Source organism: Vespula pensylvanica, chromosome 23 (genome assembly GCF_014466175.1).
Source record: "Vespula pensylvanica isolate Volc-1 chromosome 23, ASM1446617v1, whole genome shotgun sequence".
NCBI lineage: Eukaryota > Metazoa > Arthropoda > Insecta > Hymenoptera > Vespidae > Vespula > Vespula pensylvanica.
In genome coordinates this window covers 2588818-2601310 of record NC_057707.1, presented here as the reverse complement: position 1 = coordinate 2601310, position 12493 = coordinate 2588818, and the positions used below count along the sequence as shown (strand labels likewise).

Genomic DNA, 12493 nt, shown 5'->3' with positions numbered 1-12493 from the left:
TGTTAAAAGTAAAATAGGTTATTTTTTCTCATTTCTTTTTTTTGCTTTGCTTCTTCCTTCTTTTTGTTTCTACAATGTAAGTTAATTTGATCGTTTATTTTTATGTGAAATACGTGACGTTTTCAGAACGCGTTTGATCCTTTTGAATCTGCTCAAGGCACCGTTAGGATTATCCCGAAGACTCTGAAGGCCACCGAAAGCTTCATTGTAATCCGTAATTAATCGTCGATTCGAATCCTTTGCAGACGATGCCAAAGCTCTCAAATCGGATTGGCTCTTTAATGGGAAAACTTAAGTTTGTTTTTTTCTTTTTAGTTTTTGTACGTTGGTAAACGAGAATCTCTTCTTTACCGACTGTAGTACGAATACCGACTAGTGACAAAGCGAACCAAGTCGGATGATAAATCAGATTGTTACCGACATATGTGTATACGATAAAGTAATATTACAGATGGTAAAGAAGTTTTCTTTTTAGCTCTCTTTTTTTTTTCCTTTCTTTTTCTTTTTTTTACTAATTTAATCATATAGATGTAAGAAATTTATGATGGAAAAATAATTCCTGAGAATTATTTTTATTAACTAACTGCGGAAAGTATTTTTCGTCAAAATGATAATATTTGGATCTAACAGATTCATTCAATCAAGACGAAATTCCAGGGAAAAGAAAATTAACATGCTGATTCTCTTTATCCTCTTGGTCTTCGATCAACGAATTACTAATTCGATCTTTCAAATTCGATGTTCTATCTTCGAAACCATCGTCGCCAAATTCATTGCCTTCGTCGTTCTCCTCGTCTTCGATGTTTTGCGGCCTATATTCTAAAGTAACCAATCTTGCGTTTGCTCTTTTAATCCTTACCTTCTCGTCAAGGGGTTGACTTCTGCGTAGCTTTGGATCGAACGTTAGATCACGCGGAAGGTCATCTTCGATCTTAACGTGTGCCTGTTCGGGTACCAATACGTGTCCCTCGTCGGCAACTCTTCTTTTTCTTTTCTTTCTTCGTCTCTTGTCGTTGTCGTTCTTCACCACGTACATTTGCCGAATCTTTTCACGTTTCTTAATCGGTGCCTTGTTCAAAGAAATCCTATTTACCTTTGGTTCATCCTGATCGGATGACTCATCCGGTGCAAATCTTTTTCTAATACTTTCGTGTACGGCAGCACGATAATCATCCTCGTCTTTGAGATTATCAACGCCTTCGATTTCTTCCAATCGATGCCTGATTCTCTCACTTTCGTTCGATCTCCTTCTCCTTCTTCTCCTTCTCCTTCTTCTTATTATTTTAGGTTTGACGTCGTCGGACGATCTCTTAGACGCCATTTTCTCATCGACGTTCGCACTTACCGCTTCTTGTTCCTCCTGTTCATCGTTATCCTTACTCTGTAATTCATCGAACCTGGCATTGTTCCTTTCGATCTCACGATCCCTTCGTTTCCTTTCGATCTCACGTTTGATCTCCTCCTTGATAGAATCTATCTTACGTTTGATTTTTTCCTCGACACGTTTCTCGTATTCGCTGTCGTCTTCTTTCGCCAATTTCGGCGACTCAACCGTATCAGTATTTTTCTCTTCCGCTGCGTCTCTCTTCGAATCCGACTCGTTAACTCTCTCATCGCTTTTGTCAGTTTTCTCAGCGTTCTCCTCAACATTTTTGTTACTCTCTTCCAATTTGATCTTTTCGTTCGTCTGATTGGTTTCCTCGCGTTTAATTCTAACGTCGCCCGATGATTTATCCTGATCCTCGACGTACTCGTAATCGGAACTTTCTCGTTTCGTTTTAGTGTCCTTCGATTGAACTTTATCCTGATCGTCGTCAGTTTCGGTATCGTTGGATTCCTCGAGGTCCGCACTGTAATCCTCGGACTCGTCATTTTCAGATTTCTGCAAATTCGAACGTTGATCACTGCTGTCCTCGTCATTATCCGACGATGACGATGACGATGACGAACGTTTTTTGTCTGGGTTTTCAACATTCTCATGTTCCTCGTCGGTCTTCGATTGATTGTCGTCTACCGCGGCATTTCTTTTTCTTCTAACGTGTGTCGTATCGTATTCAATCTCAACGAACGAGGTACTCGAAATGTATTCAACGTTAACGGGAACATTTGTTATGTTCGGCAACAAATCTATCGTCCAAGCTGGCGTTACCGACAAATTTAAATTGTTTTTATTGTAATTAATAGAAACGTTAAACGGCCGAATTGTTTCGTCTTTAGAATAATTCTGATGATATTGATTGTCCAATAAACGACGTCGTGGTATAAAGTAATCCAAAGTTTGATTGAACATTATCGCCATTTGTTCTTCGTCATTGCTCGAATGCCTAAAATTAGGCTCTTTATTGATCCTAAAAGAAAGATCGTTGAATAAAATTGTTTCTCTCTCTCTCTCTCTCTTTCTCTTCCTATCTCGCTCTTTCTCCCTCTTTCTCTCTCTGTCTATCTTTTTCAGAGCTTTATTTAAACGAATTCTTTCTTTTTTTTTTTTATAAATTATTTATACACTTACTTGGAAATATTGAGTGATTGAATAAATGGTTTGCTTGAAATTAATTGGAAAAATATTGACAAGATCAAAATTAAAATGCTAATCAGTTTGAATACTTTCAACATTGTGTCTCACGACATCGTTAGAAATTAGATCTTTCCAAATGGTTTATTTTTCTAATAATTATAATTTATTTATTATTAATTAATTGATATTATTGGGTTATGTGTTCATTAGTTTGACGTGGACGAAAATACTTTCACATTTTTCTTTTTTTTTTTTTTTTATCATTCGTAACAAAGAACAAAAGACGGCGTTGACACACGATGTTAAATTTGATCGATTTATCAATGATTTTTTTTCTGACACGCCATTGTTTATACATTCATACGTATATAATATTATTATATATAATACTATTATAACCAAGAGATATTTTATTTCAGATTTTTGCGATGTACACTCAATTTTTTACAATGTATTTATTTATTTATTTATTTAATTATTTATTTCTTTTTCTCACTTAAAATTTTTGCAATGTACAATTACATTTTTTACAATATATTTATTTTCTTATTGCATCTTTGTCGACTATACAAAAGTTCGATAACATTAACGACATCTTTGTATTAATTTATATATATATATATATATATATATATCTTTTTTCTTTATGTCTTTTTTTTTTTTTTTTTACATTAACAGCAGCATTGAATCGGGTTTCACGACGAAACTTGATCAAGCTTGAGAAGAAAAAAAGAAAAGGAAAAATGAATGAACGAACGAAAGTACGAACGAACGAACGAACGAATAAATGAATGAATATATGCTTAATAAAGAATCGACGTTCATAGTTTCAATGAACGTTTTCTTACAGCATATATAATAAGAAATTTTATTGCTTAGGACTAATAATACAGGATAGATCGAAAGTTCCTAGATGATTTCAAAATATCACTAATTGTTTTTGCGAAACTTTCAGGTCCGATTTTTTTACATTTTTTTTTTTACGGAAGAAAAACAAATCTTCAAAGTTTTATATTCTGAAATTAGTTTGGAAAAAGTACAATGGAGATTTAAAATTATCTAGAAACTTTTGGTCTCACTTTGTATTTACTATACACACATACGCACACTTTGTGTACACATATTGAGGTAAGCAGGAATATAATTTATATTTATTTATTATTCATTATCAATACTTACGTAAACACACTTTGTGTCACTGCGTGAAATAAAGATATAATTTATTTATTTGTGTATTTATTTATTCACTTATTAAAAATAAAATTGAAAAATGATATTGCAATCTTTTCTTCGACAATTCGTCTAATCTGAAGTATACGATTGCGTATTATTATTATTAATGTTATTAATATTAATATTATTATTATTGTTATTATTATTATTACTATTAATATCATTATTATTATTAATATTATTATTATTAATAGGCAGTCAAAGTAAAAATTAAATTTGTTAACGATTAAAAGATATTTTTATTTCGCAGACACTGTCGTGTGGGTGTTCGTTCTTTTATTGTGAAAATCACGATCAAGAAAAGATAAGAAATAATAAACATGAGAAAAAGTATTAAAAAAAAATAATGAATAAATAAGTAAAAAAGAGAAGAACAAAAATCGTCCGAAAGAAAAATTTACAATCGGATTTAAATAATGATACGATATATCACGATTACTTTTTCGGCGAATATTTCATTATGACAGAAACATTATAACGTTGATCAACTGTTAAAAGAAAAAAATAAGAGGATGAATAAATGAAATTAGGGAGAGAGAGAAAAGGAAAAGGAAAGAAAAGGAAAAAATAAATAATCGTATATGCGGATACATACAATAATATATAATTCAAACAAATAATTTCATTAACAAATAAACGAAAGAGAAAAAAAAAAGAAAAGACATTTAGTTGTACGATATTAAAAAAATAAATGGGGGGGAAAAGAAAAGGGATAAGAAAAAGGAGAAGAAAAAGAAAAAGAAAAAGAAAAAGAAAAAAAGAGGATCGTATGCATGAATATTAATAACATATGTATAATTAAAAAAATAATAATATGTGATCGTCGAATAAACGATACAAATAAGAAACAAAAAAATTAGGATTCAAAAAGAAAATAGAATACACGTGTATTATATATTTATATAAAATAGAAAAAAAAATATATATATATATATAAAATGGACGGTGTATATATACATATATTATGTGTGTGTGTGTGTGTGTGTGTAAAAAAAAAAGAAATAAAAAAAAGAAATTAATAAACGTAGTACACATACGTACACGTCCATATTAGACTAATCTATGTATTTATCGGACGAGATCTAACTTCACGTTAGAATCGAACCTTATCACGGGTTATTGATTAAGCTCTAATTATTGCTTCGTAATACACGTTGGTTTAACTATGAAACTAAACGTCATCATATATGTCTATAATATATGTATGCATATCTTTCTCTATTTTCCTCATTAGCTCAAACAAATGGACAACTTTGATTAATCAATCTAATAATCTCGTAAATTTTTCGAATCTCTCTCTCTCTCTCTCTCTCTCTCTCTTTTTTTTCTTTTTTCTTTACTCCTACACATCGTCTCACTCGAATAATAATAAATATGTTATGTATAACATAGAAAATGTAACAGCAAAAATTTATCACAATATATTGTTCTCTCTCTCTCTTTCTCTCTCTCTCTCCTTTGCACAATCCCATCTCCTTTTTTATAGGATCGTTAAACAATCCATTAAGAAATATGTCATGGTTAACTCGAGAGCTCGCTCGAATAGATTTTACAAAAAATTTCGTTGATCAATTTCATTGAAAAAGATTTTCCTTACAACTCTCATCCCTTCCCCCAACACACATACACGCACGTACACACACACACAAGCGCGCGCACACACATACATACATACATACATACATACATATATATATATATATATATGCATGTATAGTATCTTAAATTTAATAAAAAAGAAGAAAGAAAAATTTGACGGAGAAAAAAAAAGAAAACAAAAAAAAAAGAAAAAGAGAAAGAATGAAAATTCGAAAAAGATCCGATCCAATAATTTAATTCGAAACAAGTGGCATGTAAAATTTATGTTTGGGAGTGTCCCTGGTATGTTTGAAGGGGGTTTGTTTCGATTCGATCAGGGATGCTGGACATGGACCTTTGTGTTTAGGTGCGTATTCCTTTTTATACATGCTGGACGTCACAACATTGCCGTCGCCCAATTTAATGTGCGATACGTTCGATTGCTTTTGTACTCTTTCGATTTTTTGAGTATTGACAAAATTCCCATAAGTTTTGGCCTCGCTATGGGAATAAAATTTGCCACCGACGGTCAAATTGTCCTGCCTGATGATTCGCTGTGGTCTTTCGTAAGTCGAGGATGCCCAAAGATTGGCTTCCTTGTTATTACGGTGTAACGAGGTCAAGCTACGTCTGTCGCTGCTCTGACTCGAATTGCTTATGTATTGTCCACTTTCAGCGAGATTGGAAAGACTCTTTTTCTGATCAGCTGCCGTAGAGGATATCGTATGTAATGCTTCAGTAGACGTCGTCATGCCACTGCGACGATGAAGAACGGAATTGGTTACATCGGCCGACGACGACGAAATGATATTTTTTCTATGATGAGACGTCTTTGTATAAGCCGACTGTTCTTGGGATCCATCGTTCACGATCGAGGATCCAGATATTGCTTGTTTGAATTCCGTGCTATTAGCTTGGTTACCGTTGTATCTCGCTTGGCTAGATATGGTATGTTGATCGTAATGTTGTTTGGAATGTCTGCTGGCACTTGTCTGACGTTTCTCCATATGCATGGAATTTACATAGTCGCGTTTACTGCTCTCCTGAACCTGTCTGTGTGTATCTTGAATCTGTTTGTTGTCCTTTACGAGCTGGCCTTGACGAGATTGATGATCTACAGATTTATCTTCTAACGTACGGCGATTTTGTGATCTAGAGTGTTGTTCGCTGGAATAGATTCTCTGTTGATGTTCGTTCAAGTGTTGTTGTTGTTGTTGTTGCTGTTGATGAAGAAGATGATGTTGATGATGATGTTGTTCGTTGTTGATTGCTTGGACATTACGACGGTCGATAATAGTCTGTTGATGTACAGTATGAGCCGAAGAGACGCGTTGATCCGATTGCGCCGAAGTCGTAGTCCTTTTCACTTCGGAAATACTCCTTCTGGTATCCGACTCGAGATTGCTGATCTGTGCGGCAACTTCTTTACCAGTACGTTTGGTATAAGTGTTGTAATTCCTCTGATTGGTCGTTGTCATGACGCTAGTGTCATCACCTAAATTGATCGACGATTCCATGTGACGTCTTCGACTTATTTGTTTATCACCAGGCGACAAATCCTTCTTTATAGGTGTGAACGTGTCCTTGCTGGTTGTCTTTGTCTCCATACTATCAGTACTGACCTTGAGATTATCTTCGTGACGTTTGACTTCAGCTCGTTCGCCACGTACCGCGGTATAAGTCGATTTTTGCATGGTGGTACCCTGGAAATCACCTGACAGCTTCAAATTATCTTCTCTCTTGATAACCTCGCTTCTCTCACCACGTTTCACTGTGTAATCATCACGTGGACGACCTATAAAATCACCTTCCGTCTTCAGATTATCTACATGACGAATGGGCGAACGTCTCTCACCCGGTTTTATCTTTTCCGGTATCCTACGTTCGAAGTCACCTTCTGGTTTCAGATTGTCAGGGTGTTTGATAGGTGATCTTCGTTCGGCTGGACCCAACTGACTCTTCTGGGGTCTATCGAAGTCCCCTTCGGGACGTAAATTATCCAACTGTCTTTTAACAGACACTCGGTCGCCAGCAACGTACGTGTAATCGTCCTTTCTTCGAACGTCTATAAATTCACCTTCCATTCTTAAATGATCCTCTCTTTTCCTTATATCTACTCGTTCGACTTTGGTGATCTTTTTGTAATCGTCTCTAGATCGTCGAACATCTATATCACCTTCCATACGTAAATGATCTTCGTGACGACGTACTTCCACTCTTTCACCATTTGTATACTTGTAATCTTCTTTCGAAGTTGGCATTATCTGCATTTCACCTTCAGGTTTAAGATTATCCTGTGGCTTTTTGATCGGTGAACGTTCAGCTTTCTGAGGACTATAATCATCCTTCGGGACGATATAAAACTCTCCTTCTACGTGCAAATTGTCTTCGTGTCGAATCGGACCACGTTTCTCAGCTGGTTCGACTTTCTTCGGCGAACGTTTAGTAAATTCACCTTCTGGACGAAGATTGTCCTTTGGTTTCTTAACATCAGCTCGATCGCCACGACCTGGTATCTCTTTTTTAGGTCTACCGATGAAATCACCTTCTGGATGAAGATTGTCAGGATGCTTGATTGGTGTCCTTCGTTCGGCAGGCCCAACTATTGTCTTCTCGGGTCTATCAAACTCACCTTCCGGTTTCAGATTATCTTTGGGCTTCTTGATAATTGCTCTGTCACCTTTGCCAGGCGTTGATTCTTTCGGTCTTTGAACAAAATCACCTTCAGGTTTCAAGTTGTCCGGGTGTTTGATCGGTGTCCTTCTCTCTGCTGGACCTACTGGTTTCTTTTCGGGACGTTCGAAGTCACCTTCTGGACGAAGATTGTCTTCGTGTCTGATTATTTCGCTTCGTTCGCCACGCGTTACTTTGTAATCGTCACGTCTTCGAATATCAACAAATTCACCTTCCACTTTGAGATTATCTTCTCTACGAATGACATCTGTCCGTTCAATTCTGGATGTTGTAGTGTAATCGTCTCTTGATCTATGTACGTGAATATCACCCTCCATCTTCAAATTATCACGATGAATTACGATCTCAGTCTTTTCTGGTTTGCCAGGTTTGTAATCGTCTTTTGGTTTGCCAACAAATTCACCTTCGGGTTTGAGATTGTCCTTTGGTCTCTTTTGGACAGGACGTTCAGCACGTTTCGGTGTGAAATCATCTTTAGGTCTACCAACAAATTCACCTTCGGGATGAAGATTATCCTCGTGTTTGATCGGTGATCGTCTTTCAGCTGGTCCAACAGAGATTTTCTCTGGTCTCTCGAATGTTCCTTCGGGACGAAGATTATCTTTAGGTCTAGTGACATCAGCTCTTTCACCTTTCCCGGGTGTTTTCTCTTTCGGACGACCTACAAATTCACCTTCTGGATGAAGATTATCAGGACGTTTGATAGGCGTTCTTCTCTCAGCTGGTCCAACCGTTGTCTTCTCTGGTCTATCAAATTCACCTTCTGGTTTCAAATTGTCTTTAGGTTTCTTGATAGCTGCTCGATCACCTTTGCCAGGTGTCACTTCTTTAGGCCTCTGAACAAACTCACCTTCGGGTTTCAAATTGTCCGCGTGTTTTATCGGTGTTCTTCTTTCAGCTGGGCCAACAGGCTTTTTCTCTGGCCTTTCAAAGTCTCCTTCCGGCTTTAGATTGTCTTTAGGTTTCTTTACGTCAGCTCGTTCACCTTTCTTAGGTACCTGTTCTTTTGGACGACCAATAAATTCACCTTCAGGCTTCAGATTGTCATCGTGTTTGATAGGCGATCTACGTTCTGCTGGTCCAACCGGTGTCTTTTCAGGCCTCTCAAATTCACCTTCCGGTTTCAAGTTATCTTCCGGTTTTTTAATTTCTGGTCTGGTCACTTTCTTTGGTGAATAATCATCCTTGGGCCGACCTTCGAAAAGACCTTCAGATTTGAGATTATCTTCGTGCCTGACGATATCTACTCGTTCACCTCTGACGACTTTGAAATCATCTCTGGTTCTAATATCAGTGAATTCACCTTCCATTCTTAAATTGTCCTGGTACTTGACGACTTCGGCACGTTCACGTATGATGAAATCTGTATATTCGTCACGTGATCTATAAGTCTCGATATCACCTTCCATTCGCAGATTATCAATACGTTTGATAACGTCCATCCGTTCACCACGAGTTGTTACGTAATCATCTTTAGGACGACCCTCGAATGGACCTTCTGGTTTGAGATGATCTTCGGGTTTCTTAACATCGGCACGTTCACCCTTGGTAGGTCTAAAATCATCTTTAGGTCTACCTATGAAGTCTCCTTCGGGTTTGAGATTATCAGGATGCTTTATAGGTGAACGTTTCTCTGCAGGTTTAGCCGGAGACTTAACAGGTCTATCGAATTCACCTTCTGGATGTAAGTTATCTTTTGGTTTCTTAACGTCAACTCTTTCACCACGTTTTGGTGCTTCTTCTTTAGGTCTACCTAAAAATTCACCTTCCGGCTTCAAATTATCCGGATGTTTGATAGGAGTCCTCTTTTCAGCGGGTCCAAACTTCTTTGTCTGAGGTCTATCAAATTCACCTTCAGGTTTCAGATTATCTTTGGGTTTTTTAATTTCTGGCCTTTCAGCTGGCTGATACTCTTCATGTTCAGGACGTTCAAAATCACCTTCAGATCTCAGATTGTCTTTAGGTCTTTTAACTTCAGCTCTGTCACCTTTCTTCGGTGCCTCTTCTTTAGGCCTTGACATAAATTCACCTTCAGGTTTGAGATTATCTGGATGTTTGATAGGTGATCTTCTTTCGCTAGGACCCATTGGGATTTTTTCTGGTCTCTCGAAATCACCTTCGGGATATAAGTTATCCTTGGGTTTTTTGACATCAGCTCTTTCGCCACGTTTAGGTGTTTCTTCTTTCGGACGGCCTATAAATTCTCCTTCCGGTTTCAAATTGTCTTCCGGTCTTTTTATTTCCGGACGTTCAGCTTTTTTCGGTGAATAATCATCCTTGGGATAACCTTCGAAAGGACCTTCGGATTTGAGGTTATCAGGGTGACGTACGATGTCAGCTCGATCACCTTTGACAACTTTGAAATCGTCTCTGGTTCTGATATCAGTGAATTTGCCTTCCATTCTTAAATTATCCTGATACTTGACAACTTCCGTACGTTCACGTACAATGAAATCAGTGTATTCGTCACGTGATCTATAAGTTTCGATATCACCTTCCATTCGCAAGTTATCAGTACGTCTGACAATATCCATGCGTTCACCACGAGTTGTAACGTAATCATCTTTAGGACGACCTTCGAATGGACCTTCAGGTCTAAGATGATCTTCTGGTTTCTTAATATCGGCACGTTCACCTTTGGTTGGTTTAAAGTCATCTTTAGGTCTACCAATGAAGTCACCTTCGGGTTTGAGATTGTCTGGATGTTTGATCAGTGAACGACGTTCAGCTGGTCCTACTGGAGATTTTTCTGGTCTATCGAAATCACCTTCTGGTCGGAGATTGTCCTCCGGACGTTTTACTTCTGGTCGTTCTGCTCGTTTTGGTGAATAGTCATCTTTGGGACGACCTTCGAATGGACCTTCCGGTCTTAAATTATCCTCTGGACGTCTGACATCAGCCCTTTCACCTTTGGTAGGCATGTAATCATCTTTGGGACGACCCTCGAATGGTCCTTCTGGATATAAATTGTCTTCTGGACGTATTACATGAGGTCTTTCTGCGCGTTTAGGCGAATAATCATCCTTAGGACGACCTTCGAACGGGCCTTCAGGTCTGAGATGATCTTGAGGTTTCTTAACATCAGCACGTTCACCTTTGGTAGGTCTAAAATCATCTTTAGGTCTACCAATGAAGTCACCTTCAGTTTTCAAATTGTCTGGGTGTTTGATCGGGGAACGACGTTCAGCTGGCCCTACTGGAGATTTTATTGGCCTATCGAAATCACCTTCTGGTCGGAGATTATCCTCCGGACGCTTTACTTCTGGTCGTTCTGCTCGTTTTGGTGAATAGTCATCTTTGGGACGACCTTCGAATGGACCTTCCGGTCTTAAATTATCCTCTGGACGTTTGACATCAGCTCTCTCACCTCTGGTAGGCATGTAATCATCTTTGGGACGACCCTCGAATAGTCCTTCTGGATATAAATTGTCTTCTGGACGTATTACATGAGGTCTTTCTGCACGCTTAGGCGAATAATCATCCTTAGGACGACCTTCGAATGGGCCTTCTGGTCTCAAATTATCCTCAGGTCTCTTAACATCTGCCCTTTCACCTCGAGTTGGTCTGTAATCTTCCCTAGGCTTCCCTTCGAATACACCCTCTGGTCTCAAATTATCTTCTGGACGTTTCACGTCTGGTCTTTCTGCACGTTTTGGTGAATAGTCATCTTTGGGACGACCTTCAAATGGCCCTTCTGGTCGCAAGTTATCTTCTGGCCGTTTAACATCAGCTCTCTCACCTCTTGTTGGCATGTAATCATCTTTGGGACGACCTTCGAATGGTCCTTCTGGTCTTAAATTGTCTTCTGGACGTATTACGTGAGGTCTCTCTGCACGTTTCGGGGAATAATCATCTTTGGGACGACCTTCGAATGGTCCTTCTGGTTTCAAATTATCTTCAGGTCGCTTAACATCGGCCCTTTCGCCACGAGTTGGTTTGTAATCATCTCTTGGTCTACCTTCAAATGGACCTTCAGGACGCAAATTATCTTCAGGACGTTTAACTTCTGGTCTGTCCACACGTTTTGGACTATAATCATCTTTGGGACGACCCTCGAACGGTCCTTCTGGTCTCAAATTATCTTCAGGCCGTTTAACGTCAGCTCTTTCTCCTCGAGTGGGTTTATAATCATCCCTAGGTCTTCCCTCAAATATACCCTCCGGTCTTAAATTATCTTCAGGACGTTTAACTTCTGGTCTCTCTGCACGTTTTGGACTGTAATCATCTTTAGGTCGACCCTCGAACGGTCCTTCTGGTCTCAAATTGTCCTCTGGCCTCTTAACGTCAGCTCTTTCACCCCGAGTTGGTTTATAATCATCTCTTGGTCTTCCTTCAAACAGACCTTCTGGTCTCAAATTATCTTCAGGACGTTTAACTTCTGGTCTATCTGCACGTTTTGGACTGTAATCATCTTTAGGTCGTCCCTCGAACGGTCCTTCTGGTCTCAAATTGTCCTCTGGTCGCTTAACGTCA

General features: G+C 38.1%; 2 protein-coding genes across 9 annotated transcripts in view; both read right to left on the bottom strand.

Annotated features, from left to right (window-relative positions):
• Positions 1-518: 518 nt before the first annotated feature.
• Positions 519-3134, bottom strand: LOC122636669 (eukaryotic translation initiation factor 5B-like). The gene is made up of 2 exons (XM_043828173.1): positions 2510-3134; positions 519-2348 (listed from the first exon to the last, which is right to left on the bottom strand). The coding sequence occupies exons 1-2, from the start codon at positions 2611-2613 to the stop codon at positions 641-643; spliced, it is 1812 nt and encodes a 603-aa protein (XP_043684108.1). The 5' UTR covers positions 2614-3134; the 3' UTR covers positions 519-640.
• Positions 3135-5484: 2350 nt separating this feature from the next.
• LOC122636654 (titin homolog) overlaps positions 5485-12493 on the bottom strand; it is a 33962-nt gene continuing 26953 nt past the window's right edge. For 5 of the 8 annotated variants that reach the window (XM_043828132.1, XM_043828127.1, XM_043828126.1 and 2 more), the window contains one exon: positions 5485-12493. In XM_043828132.1, coding sequence (XP_043684067.1) covers positions 5581-12493 — 6913 coding nt within the window. In that variant the 3' untranslated portion in view covers positions 5485-5580. The other 3 variants (XM_043828129.1, XM_043828125.1, XM_043828130.1) reach the window with 2 other exon arrangements.

What these genes read in the sequence shown, in the direction of transcription:
- LOC122636669 (XM_043828173.1), bottom strand. Translation starts at nt 2,613, where the DNA reads ATGTTGAAAGTATTCAAACTGATTAGCATTTTAATTTTGATCTTGTCA. An exon ending in CAATCACTCAATATTTCCAA is followed by an intron (nt 2,349 to 2,509) that starts GTAAGTGTATAA and finishes TCTTTCTTTTAG; the next exon opens with GATCAATAAAGAGCCTAATT.